Below are 18866 nucleotides of genomic sequence, written 5' to 3'. Positions count from 1 at the left end.
GAGGACATAAGAGTCCCCTGGAGCACCCACGAGAAAAAGGCAGAAGAAGAAAACAGACAGAGAGAGTGGAATCTGCAGTGGAGAACTGTGCCCCCAAGTCTGGAAGGAGCAGTGAAATATGAGCTGCAGTCAGGGCTGAAAAGTCTAACAAGTGGAGAGATTTGTACACTGCGGCAGCTGCTAGCTGCATTGTACAAATCAACTCCTTTTCATCGCTTATAAAGACTAAAATTCTTTAATGATGTCAAATTTACAGTGGATACTTCTGAATGTGTCTGTAACACCACCCCCTAAACCCCGCCCCCACCTTCTGAAACCCACCCCGATTCTAAGTGCCCCTCTAAAGTGGTGCCCATATATAGAGTGTCAGACTGACCCTACATAGATTCCCTCTCTCTCTCATGTTCAGGGCACCTCCTGGGGACCAGTAGCAAAGTTATGCAGGCAAAATACACACATCGCCTTTGCAAAATCTGTGGTTACACACGTCACTCTTGGTCCACCCCTTTTCCGCCTCCTTATTCTGAACGCATGTATGCACACTCTTCCCGGCTTCTTAAAATGTATGCGTGTATGTGGCCGCATACAAACACAGCCAAGAAAGCAAACTGCCAGTGAGAGAGAGTCATTGAGGGCTGCATAGTGGCAAAAGAGCCTCTGAATCCAGAGAGAGCAAAGCACCTGTTCCTGCAAACGAGCAGCTGGCTAGGGCAGTAAGTGAAATAGTTGCTAAGCCAATCAGAAAAACTAGGTGTAAGGAACCTTTGGTTTTCCTTACCAGGAAGCGTGCATTAACTTTCTGGGGAGGTTCAGGGAGATTAGTGAGTAGAGTAGAGTTTTGACTCCCCCATGTGGGAGCAGTAGATGTGTGCTCCAGCAGTATATAAACCCTTTCCATAATCAAACTGTGGATTTCAGTTTGGATATTTTTTTTGTATTGGATTGGATTTAGATTGTGTTTCTTGAGTTACCTTGCTGTGGTTCTGCCCTGCTTGTGCAATACTCACTTTTGATTATTTTTCCAGGGAATAAGGACTGAAGGTTTTTTCACAGAGACCTGAGTAAAGAGAGTTGGTCCACATTTTTAGAAGACTAGTTTGTGAGGAGTTTTTCCACCCTTCATGTCTCTTATTGAGATTTCCCTTTTTGAGTAATATTTTGTCTGTGTTTTTGCCATCTGAGAACCTTAGGGCCCAGGTTCTTAGCATTATTATCTACAAAAGTGGAGTCTTTTATCATGAAAGAACCTGAGAAGTACTTATATCATAATTTCATTGAAAATAAATGTATTCCCATCCAATTTCTAGCATAAAGGAGTTGAAGATATTATTCAAGAGTACTTTTTCTACGGACTCAGATGGCGGGAGCATTAGGTGGACTAGGCTAGGCAGTCGCCTAGGGCTCTGGACATGGGAGGAGCGGTAGTGTCAGCGGTCATTTATGAACAAAGCGACGGCAAGAAAAAATGAGGGTAAGGTACGGGCACATGATATGCAGTGACAGTTGGAAGAGAGAAAGAGAGATCACTTGATGCCTAGAGTGGCTTCAGACACTTGCACCAGCACTGTCTACTGACTTTAGTGTCCTACACTTGGGAGAAGAGTGCCCATTCAGTGCTTCCAGAAGGAAATTAAGATATTTATGAAGACTACAGGAGAGGTATGAGAAATGTTCTCTCGCCCTAGCTTGATAGTACTCTGGTAGAGAGTCCATCAAGCTAGGGCGAGAGAACACTGTAGAATTCTCATCTCTGTGTGACTTTCCTCATTCCAAATGACGTCAAAACTTCACTAAGTTCTACTGAGCTGTTCGTACATCTCACTCTGCTCATAAGACTGGCTCCAAAACTCTACACCACCACCAAAACCTCACCTTGAGTTACTAGCTGGCCCTCTTATAGCAGTATAAATAATTGACTACTATGGGTGCCACCCCAGGGGCTCTCTCTCTCTCCCCCTCCCTCCCTCTCCCCCACAGCCTAACACTAGAAAAAAAGGTGTAGTTAAAAGCATGCATTACACTATCACATGGTGTGATAATGCCCCTCATTTTCATTGGCCCCTCATTTTCATTGATGCCTCCCAAATCCCACCCCTTTAAATACATTTGAAAATTTGCATTCACGCTGCACATTGTGATAAATATTGCATGCTTTATGGCATTAACACCATAACACATTTTGATGAATGACCCTGTACGTTTGTGATTTGGAGGGATGAGAGGTGAAAGAAGAGCAGATTTGAAGAATGTTCTCTCTACTTAGCTTGATGCACTATACCAAATCATATTAAATCTTCACTGATGGTAACTGTGCTGTTCGTACATATGACTGTGCATGCAAAATAGCCCCACAAACCTCACCCCGAGTTACTAGTGCCCCCTCTTACAGTGGTATAAATAGTTAACTATTTTATGAGCCTCTCTCTCTCTCTCTCTCCCTCCCTCCCTCCCTCCCTTCCTCTCTCCCTCTCCCTCCTTTCATAATACAATATTTATTGCAGGCGTTAGGACCCTAATGTGGTTTAATGAATGACCCCCTTAACCGGATAGGTAGCACTGCCTATATGGATAAATCCAGCTAAGTAGCATTTAAATATCTACTCCTTGCTGTATTCATGTACTATTTTAAGTGTTAGCACTAATACTAACAAGGATTTTTCCATCTGTTGATTGACTGGGGGTTTGGGTCTTGTTACAAGGCATTCTGGGAGTTATGGCATTGCCTCTCTTGGCGGGAAAATGTAAGACTATATTATGTAGGTGGCTTTACAATGAGCTTAAAGGGCAGCCAAAATCAAAGCACCAAATCTGCAACCTGATATTTGGACTTTTTGAGAATATTCAGCTTTCACCCAAAATAAAATACAATGGAGAGAGAGACGTGCCTAATTTTATTCAGGATACAAAATATGCCAGATGGAAACTCAAATAGGTGACAGAGTAACTATGCAAATTATTAACACTTACCTTGTAGACCTCATGAACGCTGGTAAGATGGTCAAATTTTGAATACATTGAATTCAACATGTTCACTATTTGGATAGGCTCACAAGCTGAGCATATATTTGTAAATGTCACAACATCACTGAAGAGAATGGTGCATATTTTAAATTCCCCTGAGTGAGAAATCAGATGTATACATCATGAAAATGGTCTTATAAAATTATTCTTAGTTTTTGTAGAACAGTGATTCTTGCATGAAATTAAAGCTATTTTTGATTAAGTAAAGCAAAAACATTAAGTCACTTACAGTGGCTGAGTTAGAGATATGACTTATTTTTCCTAGTATATCACCGTATATGTTACATTGTTTACCAATACAATAAGGACTGATACATTTCCCTTGAAGCATATTTGAAAGTAGAAATGTAGCCCCTGAGCAAAAATAGCATTGGCACGAACCCCTGGTGCTGCTTTTGCCCCGACTTCTGCAGGCTCTTTGTAAGGACGTGTTTGGATATATCACAGAACCATATGCCATATCGGAAGCAGCAGTTTCATCACCGTGGTCATATGTTGTCAGAACTACCAGAGCCACTAGATAATTACAGAAAATTTAATTGCAAGGATTTATGTAGACCAACTTGTTTCAGAATGTTTTCTAGAATTTCTTTGCTTCAGGACTTGAAGGAATCTACCTGCCAACTCATAGAAGACATGATTCACTAAGACCTTTTTCCCCAGTCTGTGTCTTCCAAGTTCTCCTTTCAGCTTTGGAAAAGGCATATGACATGGAACCCTATCTAACTCATGTGCTATAAAGCTCCCACAAGAAAACAGCAACAAAACAATGTAATCAGATAAGAAATTTCTAGGAAAATAAAAGACATATCTGCACAATACAATCTCAAACACCTCCAAGTTTTAGAAAGTACAGCTGCCAGAAATCTGTTATGGTCTAAAGCAACTGAGCACATAGGCCACTCTTAAAACAATTGCACTGGCTCCTGGTCGAAAACAGGATACAATTCAAAACTCTTTGCTTTGTCTTCAGAAGTGCAAATAATATAGTCCTGAGTATCTCTCCCAGTTTCTGCTCTCTTACACATCCATACCAGAATTTGATCCATCCAAATGGCCCTTTTCTTCTTTCCCCCTCTGGTTTCTGCCAGATTAACTTTTCCAGACTTTGAGATTCAGCTTCTATGCCCCAAAACTATAGAACAAGATACCACTATCCCTATGCCTTGCGATATCTTACCTTACCTTCAGAAAAAGAGTTAAGGCATAGCAGCTCTGCCAGGCCTTTCCCTAAATTCCACTCAAAAAACTGACACAACTGTGATGGACAACAACACAGACTCCTATCTATATCACCTTGTAAATGGACATTAAGGGTCACTTTTAGTTATTTTATATAGATATAAAAGGAAAATAAAAGTCAAACTAGACAATTTTTTTCTGTATTCTATACAACTGCAAAACATTTCCTGTCTCTGTTACCAAAAGAGGAATTAGGTACATGGGCATAACAGTGAAACAAAGGGGGTGTCATATAAACAAACAACACCTCAGAAGTCATACCAAATTATGCAGGATACACTGTGACAGAACCATAGCAGTGACATCTGGAAAGAACCGCTGTTGAACAGAATTCAGTATAACATTTGGAAAGTACAATTGCTGAAAAAGGTCATGATAACCACATAAGCTGGTCTAGCACGACTAGGCCAACCATAGCCAGATGTCCCCTTGAGTCAGACGAGCCAATTATGTATCTAGAAGCTTTGGTCAAAAGATAGCCTGAACTGACCAGAGCAACCTAGCAACAAAACAGTGACCCAACCATGCACTAGATACCAACAATGGCAAGCTAAGCTTTGCCCATGATGACCACATACAAACCACCAGCACGGCAGCCCAAACCAGGAAAAAGAGCAAAATCACAACAGGCAACAGGGAGTGCTTAGAACTAAAGACATCACAGAAGGTCCCAGCAGTAAAGACACATGTCCTACTAAAGACTTTTCCAATTGACTAAAAGACTTCTGATACAACTAAATTTCAGGTAATACAAATCTTAGGATAGGGAATAGATATTTTTCTGACCAGCTTCACAGAGTAAGCAATGAATGTGGTGAACTTGTAGAATAAACTTTACATGAGTCCATCATTGTTTCTTTTTCATTTCAGATCCAATAAAGTGGGGTCTGGGATTGGGAAGCACAGTCTCCTAAGGACCCCAGTTTACAATTTGATTAATCAAATCTTATATGCCCACCCCCTCTAATATGACTCCTTTTTGTGTTGCCCTATGCTTTATTTTAAACCGAAACGTGTATGTAGCAGTAATGTAATCATAAATTTGATTGCACTCCGACTTGAGACCAGCTTGGTAAAGACTGACTATCAAATGTTTACAATTAAATAACATTACATCCCAATAAGGATTTGTGATGGTACAAGTTCTTTTTAGTGGAAACACTTGGAATATAATCCCAAATATATCAGGATGTAGCATAAAAAGCTATATAATGCCATGAGGGTCACCAGAAGATAGTTCGGTATAACCTAAAGGGAAACAATAGATGTCATCAATTTTTTTTAATTTAGTGTAGAAAATTATGAAATGAAATAACATGTAGGTATACAACTTTGCCACAATGATCTGGTGGTTGTGTGACTTTCAGAGAAATTTGCACTTTTGGAACTGTATCATTTTAATTAATTTTAATGAACTCATCGATTTAACTAACATTTAAGAGTCTACTTATCAAAAGTGTGTTAGCGCTAATGCAGGCATCAAAAACACAAGATGAGCCATGTGGGATCAGACCAAAGGTCCATCATGACTAGCATAAGAACATAAGAACATGCCATACTGGGTCAGACCAAGGGTCCATCAAGCCCATCTTTGTTTCCAACAGTGGCCAATCCAGGCCATAAGAACCTGGCAGGTACCCAAAAACTAAGTCTACTCCATGTTACTAGCATCCTGTCTCCGATAATTGACTAATCTGGATCATTAGGAAGTACCTGGCAGATCTCAAAGAATAGATCCATTTTATTCCCAGATATAAGCAGTAGCTTTCCTTAGTCTACCTGGCTAATAATTGTTTAGGGACTATTCCCTTAAGAACTTTTCCAAACCTCTTTTAAACTCCACCATGCTAAATGTCTTGACAACAAACTCCAGCAACAAATTCCAAAGCTTGATTGTGTGATCAGTGAAAAACTACTTTCTCTGATATGTTTTAAATCTGCTACTTCTTAGTTAATGGAGAAGTGTAGTTAACTCTAGAGGAATAGTTAAGCGTTTGTGTTAATGGTAGCATTAGCTAGTTAATCAAAGTACTGCTTACTTTTAATGCATAATTCAACCAAAGGCTTTACATATTTTTGTAATTTTTGAGTTAGAAGTGCTGCTAATGTGCTTTGATAAATCGACCCCTTACAGAGGCCCCCTTATATATTTGGTCCTTGAGGCATTGCCTCCATTGTATGCAAATAGATCTCAGGCATATTCATTGTGCAAATCCTGAAAATTTGACTTCGGCTGTGGCCCTCGAGGACTGAGTTTGAATACTCTTGCCTTAGCATTTTGATTGTTAGAGAACAATTTATTTTAAAAAAAAATCATAATGGAGATAGTTTTAAAAAGGATCTACATATGTAAAAGTAGCATTATAGTATAAATTTTCAAAAGCACATTTAAGCTCATAAAGTTCTTTTACACACGTAAAACCATTTGAAAATTCAGTGAATCTTCAAAGGAGTTACATGCATAAAAGTAGCAATTTTCAAAAATCCATTTATATGCATAAAATCCAGTTTTACGCTCTTAAATCCTTTTTAACATTATGTCCTCTGTATCTCAGGAAGAGTAGAGATATGCATATTTTGTACTGTGGAGGATTTCATTGTAATCCAAAGTTTCTCTCTTACACAAAAGCATGGCATACCATGTCAAAATAAAATGTGATGGATCTCCCAGCAAGGAGCCTTTTTCATCACAAAGAAACCTTTTGAAAGAATTCTGGATGGGGAGACTGCTTGGCTTCAGTTTGGATGCTCAGTTGGGAAAACTATTTGTGGATAGACCATATAATAGCAGAAGCTATCTGTATGTGGAAAATGTGGTATATGGATCACATTGTTTAATGATTTTCTTATTTTTGTTTTATGTTCTGGTTTTTATTATTATGAGTCTTATTGTAAAACACTTAGGAAATTTGGTAAGTGGTATATAAGCATTTTAAATAAATCCACTAGAGGGAGGTATTTTTGGTGAAATTACTTGATGCATCTGCATTGTGATTCATTGGGAAAGGAATGATGATGGTTAATAGGAGGGTGTTCCCTTTGAAAAGAATGGGGAGTTAAGGTGCTATAGAGGGTGTGGTTCATCCACTATAAAAGGGGTGATAAGAGGATTTTGGTGGGGTGTTTTTGGAGAGAACCTATCTGGTGAGTGGGTTGTGCCCAGGGTGCCGTCTCGCTTGACGGCACCCTGGGCACAACCCACAACCTCAAGGGGAAAAGCCCAAGGCATAAGGTATTTCTCCTCAAAGGGAAGCAGCAAAGAGAATTGGGCTGGAAGGAGATGTGGAAGAGAGTCAGAAGTCCCATGGGTGTGAGCTTGATTTTGAGCTGGATAACATTAAAAGAGGGAGAATCGGGGACACTAGGGAATGTACCTAGCTATCTACTTGAATGAGAGCTGTGAACAAATGGGCTCTGAATCAGAACAGAGTCTATTGATGTACACAGAGCTGCATTATGTCCAAGAGAGAGTAAACTGAAGTATTTATGAGTATGTAACCTTGGGGAGGGGGAGGGGTGCTGTTTCCCCTAGGGCCATAAAAATATTTATTCTACATATTCCCCTTCTCTGCAGATCCCAAGTGGTGGATTCTTTATATGGAGGTAAAGGTAGTCTTTTGTGGCCCGGGTGATGGAGTGCTTCTCCTGAAGTGTGTATATCTTTCTGGTGATGTCTTTATCTCAGGGTCAAACAGGCTGGGCACTGATTATTTAAAAAACTTCCATCACGGTCCAATAGCTATTAGTCAACCAAAACTGTAAGGTGGAAATATTTACAATGCCTCTATGATGCTGGGCTTGTGTCCATTTTTTCAAATCTCAGAGGTATAGCTTGTCACTTTTCTCCTCAGTGTACAAACTGACCCAGTGTGTGAGGGAAATCCTACTGGGGAGATCCTGAAGCCCGAAAAGATTCTACCTGAATCCAAAGCACTGTCTCTTTCCCACCTCTTAGGGGTGGAGATCCTGTGGAGGGCCTCCTCCAGATCTTGATTCTTCTTCCCACATTTCCTTGTAGATGTGTGTGACTTCTCAGAAGAAAGAATCTGGTGTCTGAATTCCTGAACCAGATTCCCAAGCTCCTGGCCCCAATTTGTGAGGAGGTGTGGTCAAACCTCTGCACTACCAAAAAGGGGAAAAAATCCCAAATACTCCGAGTCCAAAACTTCCACGCTGGGTGATGCTGTCACTGCTCTTGCTTCTTCTAGGAAGTAGCAGGAGAGCCCCTGTGCTCTGGATTGGGATCTGACCCTCTCCAAAGGGTACATGATGTTCCCCAGAATGAGAAGAAATATCCAAAAACTTGGACAAAATTCACAATATCTCTCTTCCAAAAATTGAGGCAGACCCTCTCAGACAGGGAGTGTACTGAAAAGGAAGCTCCTGTAGAAGGACAAAATACCAAGTTGGGTTATTGGGGAAAACTTTGCAGGGAAAATGGAAAAAAAAAAACAGCTCTTGACTCTTCAAGAACTCAAAAGACCAAATTTTCTATACCAGTGTTTCGCAACTGGTGTTCCGCAGTAGACTAGGGTGCCAGGACTGACTTACAGGTGTGCCGCGAGAAGAGCCCAGTATAAAAAGAGGAGGCGCCATCAGTCTTGTTTTTCTTCCTTCCTAGCCTGCAGGATATCCTCCTGCCAGCAGAGGGCATCGGAGAGCAGCACCTATCTGCTGCTGCTTCTCTCCCTGCTCGCTCTCCCTTGCAAGATTGGCTGGCCTCCTGCTGTTACTATTGCAGAGCAGTGTTGCCAACCTGACTTATTTCCCATGAGTTTAGTCTTTTTTTTTCTAATGATTCACTGTTTTGTTTTTCAGTTCGCGGGTTGCTTATTATTGGGCATTATTTTCTGTCAATCGCGTTTTTTTGGGCTTGATGAGTGCTACTTGAGCCCAGCTGTCCCTGTGATTGGCTGCTGCTGCTGATGAGGCCTGACCACCGTCAGAGGAGCACGTGGGTAGACAGGCACTGACGGCAAGCAACAGCGTCTGGTGACGGAGGAAGATTTTATGCAGCACGGCAGGCTTGAACGCTGAAGGGAGTGAAGCATTTAACTGGCAACAATCAAAAGAAGGGGGGAGGAATGAGTGTGCTGGGAGGGAGAATGAGTTTGAGGGGGCCAGAGATGTGCTTGGATGGGGTGGGGAGGGGGAATATGTGAGGGGAAAGACGTGCTTGGGGGGGGGGGGGGAATGAGCATGTGGGGGCCAGATATGTGCTGGGGGGGAATGAGTGTGTAGGGACATTGGTTTTTTTTATTTTTCACTTTGAAGGAGCTACAGAGTTCACTGGCTGAGACTAGAGTTCTGGTGCACCAGTCAACCATACACCTGGCCTGCATGGAAGGGTGGCTAGATAGAAGCCATTACTGAATAATGAATTGTGAGTTTAAAATTTTACTTTTAGCGCATAATGGGGTAGATTTTAAAAGAAGCGTGCGCGGCCTATATGTGAGCGCGCTACCTGGCATGGGCACATGTACACCCGATTTTATAACTTACGCGTGCAGGCACGCGCAAGTTATAAAATCAGGGGTCGGCACACGCAAGGGGGCGCACAATTGTGCACCTTGCGTGCGCCGAGCCGCACTGCCTTCCCTGTTCCCTTCCCCCTAACCTGACCTTCCCACCCCTTCCCCTAACCTTTCCTCCCGCTAGCCCTACTCTTACACCGCCCCCCCAAATTTTTAATTTATCTTTTGCGCCTGCCTCTGGGCAGACGCAAGTTGCGCGCATGGGCCAACTGCCGGCGCGCGATCCCAAGCACAGCAGCAAATGACCACTGTGCCTGGAGCCTCTAATCCTGCCCTACCCCCGGACTACCCTGCCCACATCTTCTTGCCCTTCTTCTCCTGTCTCCAGCAGTTTTCCATAATCTTCTAGCAGCACCATCAGCAAGTGGCTTTTAGCAGAATTTCCCTTTGAAAATTGAGGGCCTATGGGATCCACAGGAACAAAAATACCCACAGACTTTTGGTGCAAAGGGATTTCAAAATTAAATCTCCATGTACTTTGCCTTCCCACCCCTTTTCCTACGGCCAGAAGCATGCATGCTATGAAACAGTGTGTGTACCTTTGGCCACTGAAGGGAAGTCAATTTATCCAGGTAACTGCTTAGTTACCTGGGCAAATTCCTTTCTCCGAGATTAGCCAGTAATCCACAAGAATACTTCCTTATCTCAATAGCACATCTTTCCTGCTTCCAATCAATCAAATATAACTTGGCAGCTAGTAGGGATGTGCTTTAATTTGAAAATTCATAGATAATGTCAGCGATATTGTCTATGTCATTTCAAAATGTTTTTAAATCTAAACGATAGGAAAAAACCCAAAAATGTTGTGTTTTATTTTCTATTGTTTTTAATGCAAATTATTTGGAAACGATGTGCGATATTTGCAAATAGTACATACCAGTACCCCTAACAAACATCCCAACTCAAGGATCTCTGAATATCTCTATCCCACCCTTCTGCCACCCCTGGAGGTGGCTGAAGTTCCCCCAGAAAAGGTTATATTTGTGAAAATCCTGATCACACGGCCCACCCTCAACCCCTGAGAGCCAGCCTCCCCCCCCCATTCCCCTCTCTAGCCCACCCTCAGACTTACCAAATCTGCTCTGCTGGACTAGTGGGGGCTCGGAGCAACCCTAAATGCCAGACATGACAGCTGCCATTTTCCAAAATGGCGCTAGCCTGCCGTTAGCGCCTGTCATGTGATAGAGGCTGCAGCAACATTTTCCAAAATGGCAGTCGCCAGGTCTGGAGCAGAGGAGTCACTCCTGCCAAATTAAACCAGCAGAGTAGATTTGGTAAGTTAGAAGTAGTTGGGAGGGTGGGATAGGATGGGGGATGGAGGGCCAGCCCCCAGGGAGGGCTATTTTCTTTTATCAAAGGGGAGGGATTGGGGGTTTGGGGTGGGATCTTTGACTAGGGTTTACACTATAACCATTTCTGGGGGAACATCAGCCATCTCTTGGGGTGTCAGGGGGTAGGAGAGGGGGTCCCCAGAGTCTGAGACATGAAGTGGGATAAATTTTCAGACGGGTGGGATGTTTGTCAGGATGACTGGGTTATTTATTGATTGATTGATTGATTGATTTATTTATCTAACTGTTTTTAGGTATCAGAAAATAGTGCACACTATTTTCTGAAATAAAACAAATTAAAATAAAAAACAGAAAATCCCCTAAACATCACAGAAACTGGCCTCTAAATGAAACAAAACAAAAACTTCATGAAACTTTTTGCCCTGCACGCTTCTAGCAGCTAGTAGTGCTGAAATATGAAAGAGGGATAGGAATTGATGTACAAATACAAAATTAGCAAACAAAGAGATATAAAATACTAATCCAAAAGGCCACCAATTTAACAATAGCACTCTAGCAAAATATACTGGATTTTTTTCTAGTGCTTGAGATTGTGGTAATGTCAGAAAAGAAAAACCTCTATAGCTATACCATCCGAGCTCTCATTTGCATCTCAGCTATGGATTTGTTTCCTCCCTAGAGGTTAAATCAAGAGAAGGTATCAGTACAACTTCACAGTCTGTCAAAATCTTAATTAAAAGAGCAAACAAGCTGCAATCCTGAGGGTGCAAAGGAATTATGAAGTACCAGCCTAGGGAAACTCCTTGTTTACTTCATTAAGCATGTTCTGTACAGAGACCAATTTATCTCCTGTGTGGTTTGTAAGGTGGAAATATTTTCACATTCATCAACAGTTTATGCAGATTACATTAAAGTCTGGCCTGGCACTTCCTCCTTTCTCCTTTTAATTCCAGGTCAAGTCGGAACCAGGACTGGGATCTGACACCGTGAACCTTCATTCACTACTACCCAGAGATTTTTCCACTATTTTAATAGACCTCTCTCACTGTTTCTAGTCTGATCATTGCAGCAATTTTCCTGAGGCCAGAGCCAGAGCCATGCACCTCACTACTTTTCCTCTCTTATCTCTCTCTACACCCATCCTGTTGTACTCACTCCTATCTGTGCCCTTCTCCTCCACTGCCAATTCCCAACTCCATGCTTTTCACCTGGCTGCACCGTGTGCTTGGAATAGTCTTCCTGAACTGGTGTGTCATGCTCCCTCCCTTGCCATGTTTAAATCCCATTTAAAGGCTCACCTTTTTGAAACCACTTTTAAATGTTAGGCCTGATTGTCTGCTTTTAGTCTTGTTAACTAACTTTCTTTTCTTTTTAACCATTGTCTTGCTTTATGAAATACATCAAGTGTCTTGTCCTGTATGTTTGTTTTATTAGATTGTAAACTCTATTGAGAAGGGACTGTCTTTTTGTAGCTTTGTACAGCACTGCATATGTCATATAGCACTATAGAAATGTTAAGAAGTAGTATTAGTAGTAGGGCTTCTTCTGGAACCCTTGCTGGACCAGAGGCAGCATGGATTCACCAGGGGAAGATCCTATTAGACAAATCTGGGTAACCAAGGAATTGGATCAAGGAAGAGCACTCGATGTCATCTACTTGGACTTCAGCAAAACTTTTGATACGGTTCCGCACAGGAGACTGGTGAATAAAATAAGAAGCTTAGGAGGGAGTGCCAAGGTGGTGGCCTGGATTGCAAACTGGTTGACATACAGAAGACAATGTGTGATGGTAAATGGAACTTACTCTGAAGAGAGAGCGGTGTTGAGCGGAGTGCCGCAAGAGTCAGTGTTGGGACCAGTCCTGTTCAATATCTTTGTGAGCGACATTGCGGATGGGATAGAAGGTAAAGGTTTGTCTTTTTGCGGATGACACTAAGATCTGCAACAGAGTGGACATGCCAGAAGGAGAGGAGAGAATGAGACGGGATTTAAGGAAACTGGAAGAGTGGTCAAAGATATGGCAGCTGAGATTCAATGCCAAGAAGTGCAGAGTCATGCATATAGGGTGTGGAAATCCGAATGAACTGTATTCGAATGGGGGAGAAGGGCTGATGTGCACGGGGCAGGAGAGAGACCTTGGGGTGATAGTGTCTAATGATCTGAAGTCAGCGAAACAATGTGACAAGGCGATAGCTAAAGCCAGAAGAATGCTGGGCTGCATAGAGAGAGGAATATCGAGTAGGAAAAGGGAAGTGATTATCCCCTTGTACAGGTCCTTGGTGAGGCCTCACCTGGAGTACTGTGTTCAGTTCTGGAGACTGTATCTCTGAAGGGACAGAGTCAGGATGAAAGCGGTCCAGAGAAGAGCAACCAAAAAGGTGGATGGTCTTCATCAAATGACTTATGAGGAGAGATTGAAGAATCTAAATATGTACACCCTGGAGGAAAGGAGGAGCAGGGGTGATATGATACAGACTTTCAGATACTTGAAAGGTTTTAATGATCCAAAGACAACGACAAACCTTTTCCGTTGCAAAAAAATCAGCAGAACCAGGGGTCATGATTTAAAACTCCAGGGAGGAAGACTCAGAACCAATGTTAGGAAGTATTTCTTCACGGAGAGGATGGTGGATGCCTGGAATACCCTTCCAGAAGAAGTGGTGAAGACCAAAACTGTGAAGGATTTCAAAGGGGCGTGGGATAAATACTGTGGATCAATAAAGTCTAGAGGATGTGAATGAAGAGAAGAGGCTTGGGGGTGGCTTGCGGGAATGACGGCTACTACCTGGAGATGAATATCCTTATTCAATAAACATACACATGGTTAATGCGACTCCAACATTTCTCTATGCTTCAACAGCAAGAAGAAATGTGGAAAAAAGGATTTGCATTCACATAAAAGCAGGGGAGTAGCTTGCTTTTTACGGCGGTTACTACTCCAAACCAAAAATGCCTGATACTTCACTTTCAATGTATATCCAGCATAGCTCTCTGCTTCAACAGCAGGGGCAATGAAGAAAAGATGTTTTATATTCAGACATCTACCAACAAGGACTGAATTACATAGTCTGGGTAAAACAAATAAGCATGGGTGTAGCTTGCTTGTTACGGCAGTTACTATCCCAAATCAAGCCTGATACTTCACTTAGAATACATATCCAGCGCAGCTCACTGCTTCAACAGCAGGGGGAATGAAAGGAGGATTTATATTCAAATAACCAACAAAGACTGAATTCATAGGCTGGATAAACAAGCGTGGGAGTAGCTGGCTTATTACAGCGGTTACTACCCCAAACCAATTAGCTGGATACTTCACTCAGATGCAGCTCCAGCACTGCTATCTACGATGGCGGGGGTGGAAGGGAAATAGAACCAAAAAAGTTATTTAAAGGGACAAGAGTAACAGAAAAGTATGAAAAAAAAAATTGTGAAAGCTTGCTGGGCAGACTGGATGGACCATTTGGTCTTCTTCTGCCATCATTTCTATGTTTCTATGTTTCTATAAATCCAACCAGCAGGTAGCACCCTTAAAAATAACCTTAACTCCCTCCTCCTTACCCAGGAACTGCAAACCCCAACTCCATAACATCCCCAGCCCCAAACAAACCATGGTACAGAAATTGAACTGGGGACCCTCCACATGGCAGTGAACAGCATTACTACTGAGCCAACCCTCAACTTATAGTCTGACTGCTCATAAATTAACATAGGTATTACACCATTGTAACCCAGTAGCTACAAAAGATCTAAAATGATGAAATGGAATCAGTCCCACAGCTACTAAAAAAATAATGTTTGATTATTGTGTGTTATGACAATTACAAAATAAAGAATGGATGAAAATGGGGAACGAAGAAAAGAGGATTTATATTCAGACAACAACCAACAAGGACTAAATTGGACAGGCTGGGCAAACAAATAAGCATGGGAGTAGCTTGCTTATTGCGGCGGTTACTACCCCTAACCAATTAGGCTTGATACTTCACATTGATGCAGCTCCAGCACTGCTCTCTACATCAATTGGCGGGGGTGAAAGGAAATTAGAACCAAAAAGTTACCAATAAGGGCCCTGACCTCAGCGGTCAGAGTAACAGATAAATATGAGAAAAATAAGTATGAAAGCTTGCTGGGAAGACTGGATGGGCCATTTGGTCTTCTTCTGCCATCATTTCTATTTATGTTTCTATGTAATGCTCAGCACAGGAATATTGCTAAAGGGCTTGCTTCAGAGAGTGAAGGGACAAGAATGATTTGGCCCCAAAACACCCTGTTGCATTTGTGGACCCTTGGGCCAAGATAGAGTTGACGCGACTTGCAGGGAGGAGCCGATAGTGGGGACCCTGCAGGTTCGATCCGAATGAGGCAGAGGCCCAATTGGAGCTTCGCCTATACCAGCCCATGTTTCCCTCAAGTTGAGTCTTTGGGTACTGGAGCCGGCAGGTCTTAGGTGGGGGCCTCTGCTGATGGGATGGAGATCCTTTTGAGGGTACAGCAGATATGGCACAGGTGAATATGAAAGCAAACTGGGTAGTGGTAAGCAGCATTCAAGGAGGTCCAGTAAACAGGCTGTGGCAAGTGGCAGGCAGCGTACACAGAAGTTTAGGAGGCAAGCTGAAGTTAATACCGGGTATCCACCCAAAGTGAAGGTGGGATGGACAGGCAGAGCAGGAAAGTGAGGAGCAGAACAGACGGGCAGACGATGAGACAAGGAACACTGAAGAACACTGGACAACAACCAGTGGAACTGAAGATGATGATGAAGAACTGGAACTGAAGATGCAGGAACTGGAGAATGCAGAGACAAGAATGGAGAAGCAACTCACACTACTAAGCAGTAGGGAGATCTGTTGCTGAGGCATCAGAGGGATGTCTGCAGTGGCCTTATATAGACCAGAGAGAATGATTTCATCAGAAGGTACCTGCTGGGTTTTTCTGCCATGGACCCTTTAAGAATGAGGCTGTCGGGCACGCGCATGCCCCAGGAGGAGCAGGGCCAGGTGGTGTTGGCGGCATCCTGTGGCAGGGATCTTCAGTGACATCCTGCTGCATCACAGCATGGTGTCCCGCCACGCTGGAAGAAGAGGTAGTCTGGTGGCATCCTAGGTTGAGGGAGAAGGCCTGGCCCAAGAGGTAGGTGCAGTAGTTCATGGGAGGAGCCCATGGACCACCAAATGCAACAAACCCCTAGAGGTAGAGGGAGCTTCAGAGATTCCAGGGGGTAAGAAAAAGGGAAGGACAATGGCAGAGGAGGAGCAGAAGGAGCGTACAGGTGTATGCCTGTTTCAAAGACTCAGGAAAATGCTGAGTAAATATTTGACTGAAGGTAGGACAGTGATGCCTGCCTCGGACCAGAGAAGGACTGGTCTGTGAGTAATTAATTCTAGGAATGGGAGAGTTGCAGAGAATAAAAGGGAATCCTTTAAAAATAGTACATCCTTGAAGAGAAGATTGCTTTGAAGAAAGTTTAGTCGCTCTAAAGAGAGTGAGAGTGCTGATTTGAGAGGGTTTAAATTCAGTTACCTAGAATGGAAACTCAATGGAGGCTGTAAATAGATAATTTGCATTGACATGGGCTCTACTGCAGTTTGTTTGAACAGCAATCTATCTCCTTTTGCTATGAAAAATAAAGGAAACCAGAGAGTATGACATCTCCCATTCTGTCTCAACCCTGTGTTCAATTTGTGGTCTTGAAGCATGGGGTGTGGGGGGATTAATTTCCACTATTCGCTCTCTTCAGGTGGCAGCACCATGGCTCCAACTCTGTGAAGGGTTGAAGGAATTTGCTAAAAAAGGGACCTACCTCCACTTCTGCCCTGGACTCAGGTAATGAACTGACCTTGTGAATGGGGTATTGCACCATGGTAATGTAGAGACCCCCTAGTGGTCTCCACTAGATGTCCCTAGTCCCAGCCCTTGGTAGTCAGCTGCAGAGGGACAAACCATTAATTACAGCATCTCCCCCAGAGTTTGTCTGGAATAGAATGTCCCTTAGGCACAAGGGAGGAGGGCAGGCTAGTCTAGGAGAGTGCGGGGCAGATGTAAGTTGCATTTGAAAGGGAAGGTTGTGTTTCAGATGTGCTCTCTGAGTTAGGCCCCCAGTCTGACAAAAAGGAAGAGAGGCACATGTTTTGCCAGTTCCAGTAATAGGGCTAAAAGGAAAAAGGACATTAAGAGAGTTTTTCCAGAACTCCACCTTGTTTGATCTGTTCCATTCCTGGCAGGCTGAATCCCCTGCTCAGGGTGGTCAGGAGGGACTGTACTTTTTTCCTGACCAGCATAAGGAGAGGTTGCAGTACCCAGTGTGGGAAGAGATCAGAATTCAAGTTTGAAAGTTGTATTTTTCTATTCTTGGGGAAAGGAAAATTGGTTCTTACCTGCTAATTTTTGTTCCTGAAGTACCACGGATCAGTCCAGACGAGTGGGTTTATGCATCCCTACCAGCAGATGGAGGCAGAGAACAAAACTTTGAGGCACTGCTACATAACCGAGAGTGCCACCTGCAGTCCCTCAGTATTGACCTATACCAAAGCCATCTACCTTAACAACCCCCAATAAACCTTGGGTGAACAGAGTCTTGGAGCCCCCTGCAAACTAGGCCCCCATGATTTAACAAAACATATACCAACTATGTACAGTTTTTTTTTTATCAAATCAAATGTCAGTTCAATCAGCCTAGTCATCTCCAGAAGCGAGGAAGTCTTTCGTCAGAAGTGGACTGGTCTCTGGACTGATCCGTGGTACTTCAGGAATGAAAATTAGCAGGCAAGAACCAATTTTCCTTTCCTGTTCATACCCCGGATCAGTCTAGATGAGTGGGATGTACATAAGCCCCTCTATTCTGGGCAGAAACCCGAAAAACACACACACAATACACTTTCCCCAAACCTCTCATCTTCTGGAGCATGCACATCTAAGCGGTAATGTTTGATAAAAGTGTGAAGAGAAGTCCACGTCTCCGCATGACAGATTTCCTGCTGAGAAAGCAACCGACACTCTGTCCACGAGGTCGCCTGCGCCCAGTGGAATGCGCTCGCAACCCCTCCAGCACCTGCTTGCCCTTGCAGTTGTAAGCCGAAGCTAAATTCTCCTTTAACCAGCGAGCAATCGTGCTTTTGGAAGCCTTGTTTCCCTTCTTTCCTCCAATGAACAAGACAAACAGATAATCCGATCTCTGAAAGGGATTCATCACCTTGAGATATCACAAAAGGATACGATGCATGTCCAATAAGTGATGTTCGAGTCATCGAAGAATCGGCTGCCAAGTTCAAAAAGGCAGGAAGCACAACCACCTGATTAAGGTGAAAAGAGGAGAATACCTTTGGCAAAAAGGACAGAACCATTTGTAAAGAGACTCCATCGTCCGAAAAATGGAGGAAAGGGTCCCTACATGACAACGCTTGCAACTCAGAAATTCGCCTAACCAAACAGATAGCCACTAGGAAAACAGTCTTCAAGGTTAAATCTTTCAATGACAGCCTTCACATTCGCTCAAAAGGGGTTCACACAGCACCCAAAGAACCAAATTCAAATTTCACACCGGGCAGATCTTCCGCACCGGAGGACGCAGTTACTTTGCCCCTCTCAGAAAACGAGCCACATCCAGATGAGAGGCCAGCGACTTTCCCTGAATCCTGCCATGCAGGGAACCCAAAGATGCTACCTGGACCTGAAGGGAATTATAAGCTAGCCCCTTAGATAACCCACACTGCAGAAATTCCAAGATCTGCGGGACGCCACCTCTAAGGGCTGTACTCTATTTTGCAAGCACCAGGATTAG

The 18866-nt window shown here is 43.2% G+C and overlaps 1 protein-coding gene across 2 annotated transcripts in view; it reads right to left on the bottom strand.

Moving 5' to 3' along the window:
* LOC115091516 (guanylate cyclase soluble subunit beta-2-like) overlaps window positions 1-18866 on the bottom strand; it is a 143222-nt gene that overhangs the window by 36203 nt on the left and 88153 nt on the right. For both annotated transcript variants that reach the window (XM_029601721.1, XM_029601720.1), the window contains one exon: window positions 2968-3116. In XM_029601721.1, coding sequence (XP_029457581.1) covers window positions 2968-3116 — 149 coding nt within the window. The remainder of the gene's footprint in view (window positions 1-2967; window positions 3117-18866) is intronic.

The sequence above is a fragment of the Rhinatrema bivittatum genome, chromosome 5 (genome assembly GCF_901001135.1).
Source record: "Rhinatrema bivittatum chromosome 5, aRhiBiv1.1, whole genome shotgun sequence".
Classification (NCBI taxonomy): Eukaryota; Metazoa; Chordata; class Amphibia; order Gymnophiona; family Rhinatrematidae; genus Rhinatrema; species Rhinatrema bivittatum.
This window is presented reverse-complemented; position numbering and strand designations above follow the sequence as displayed.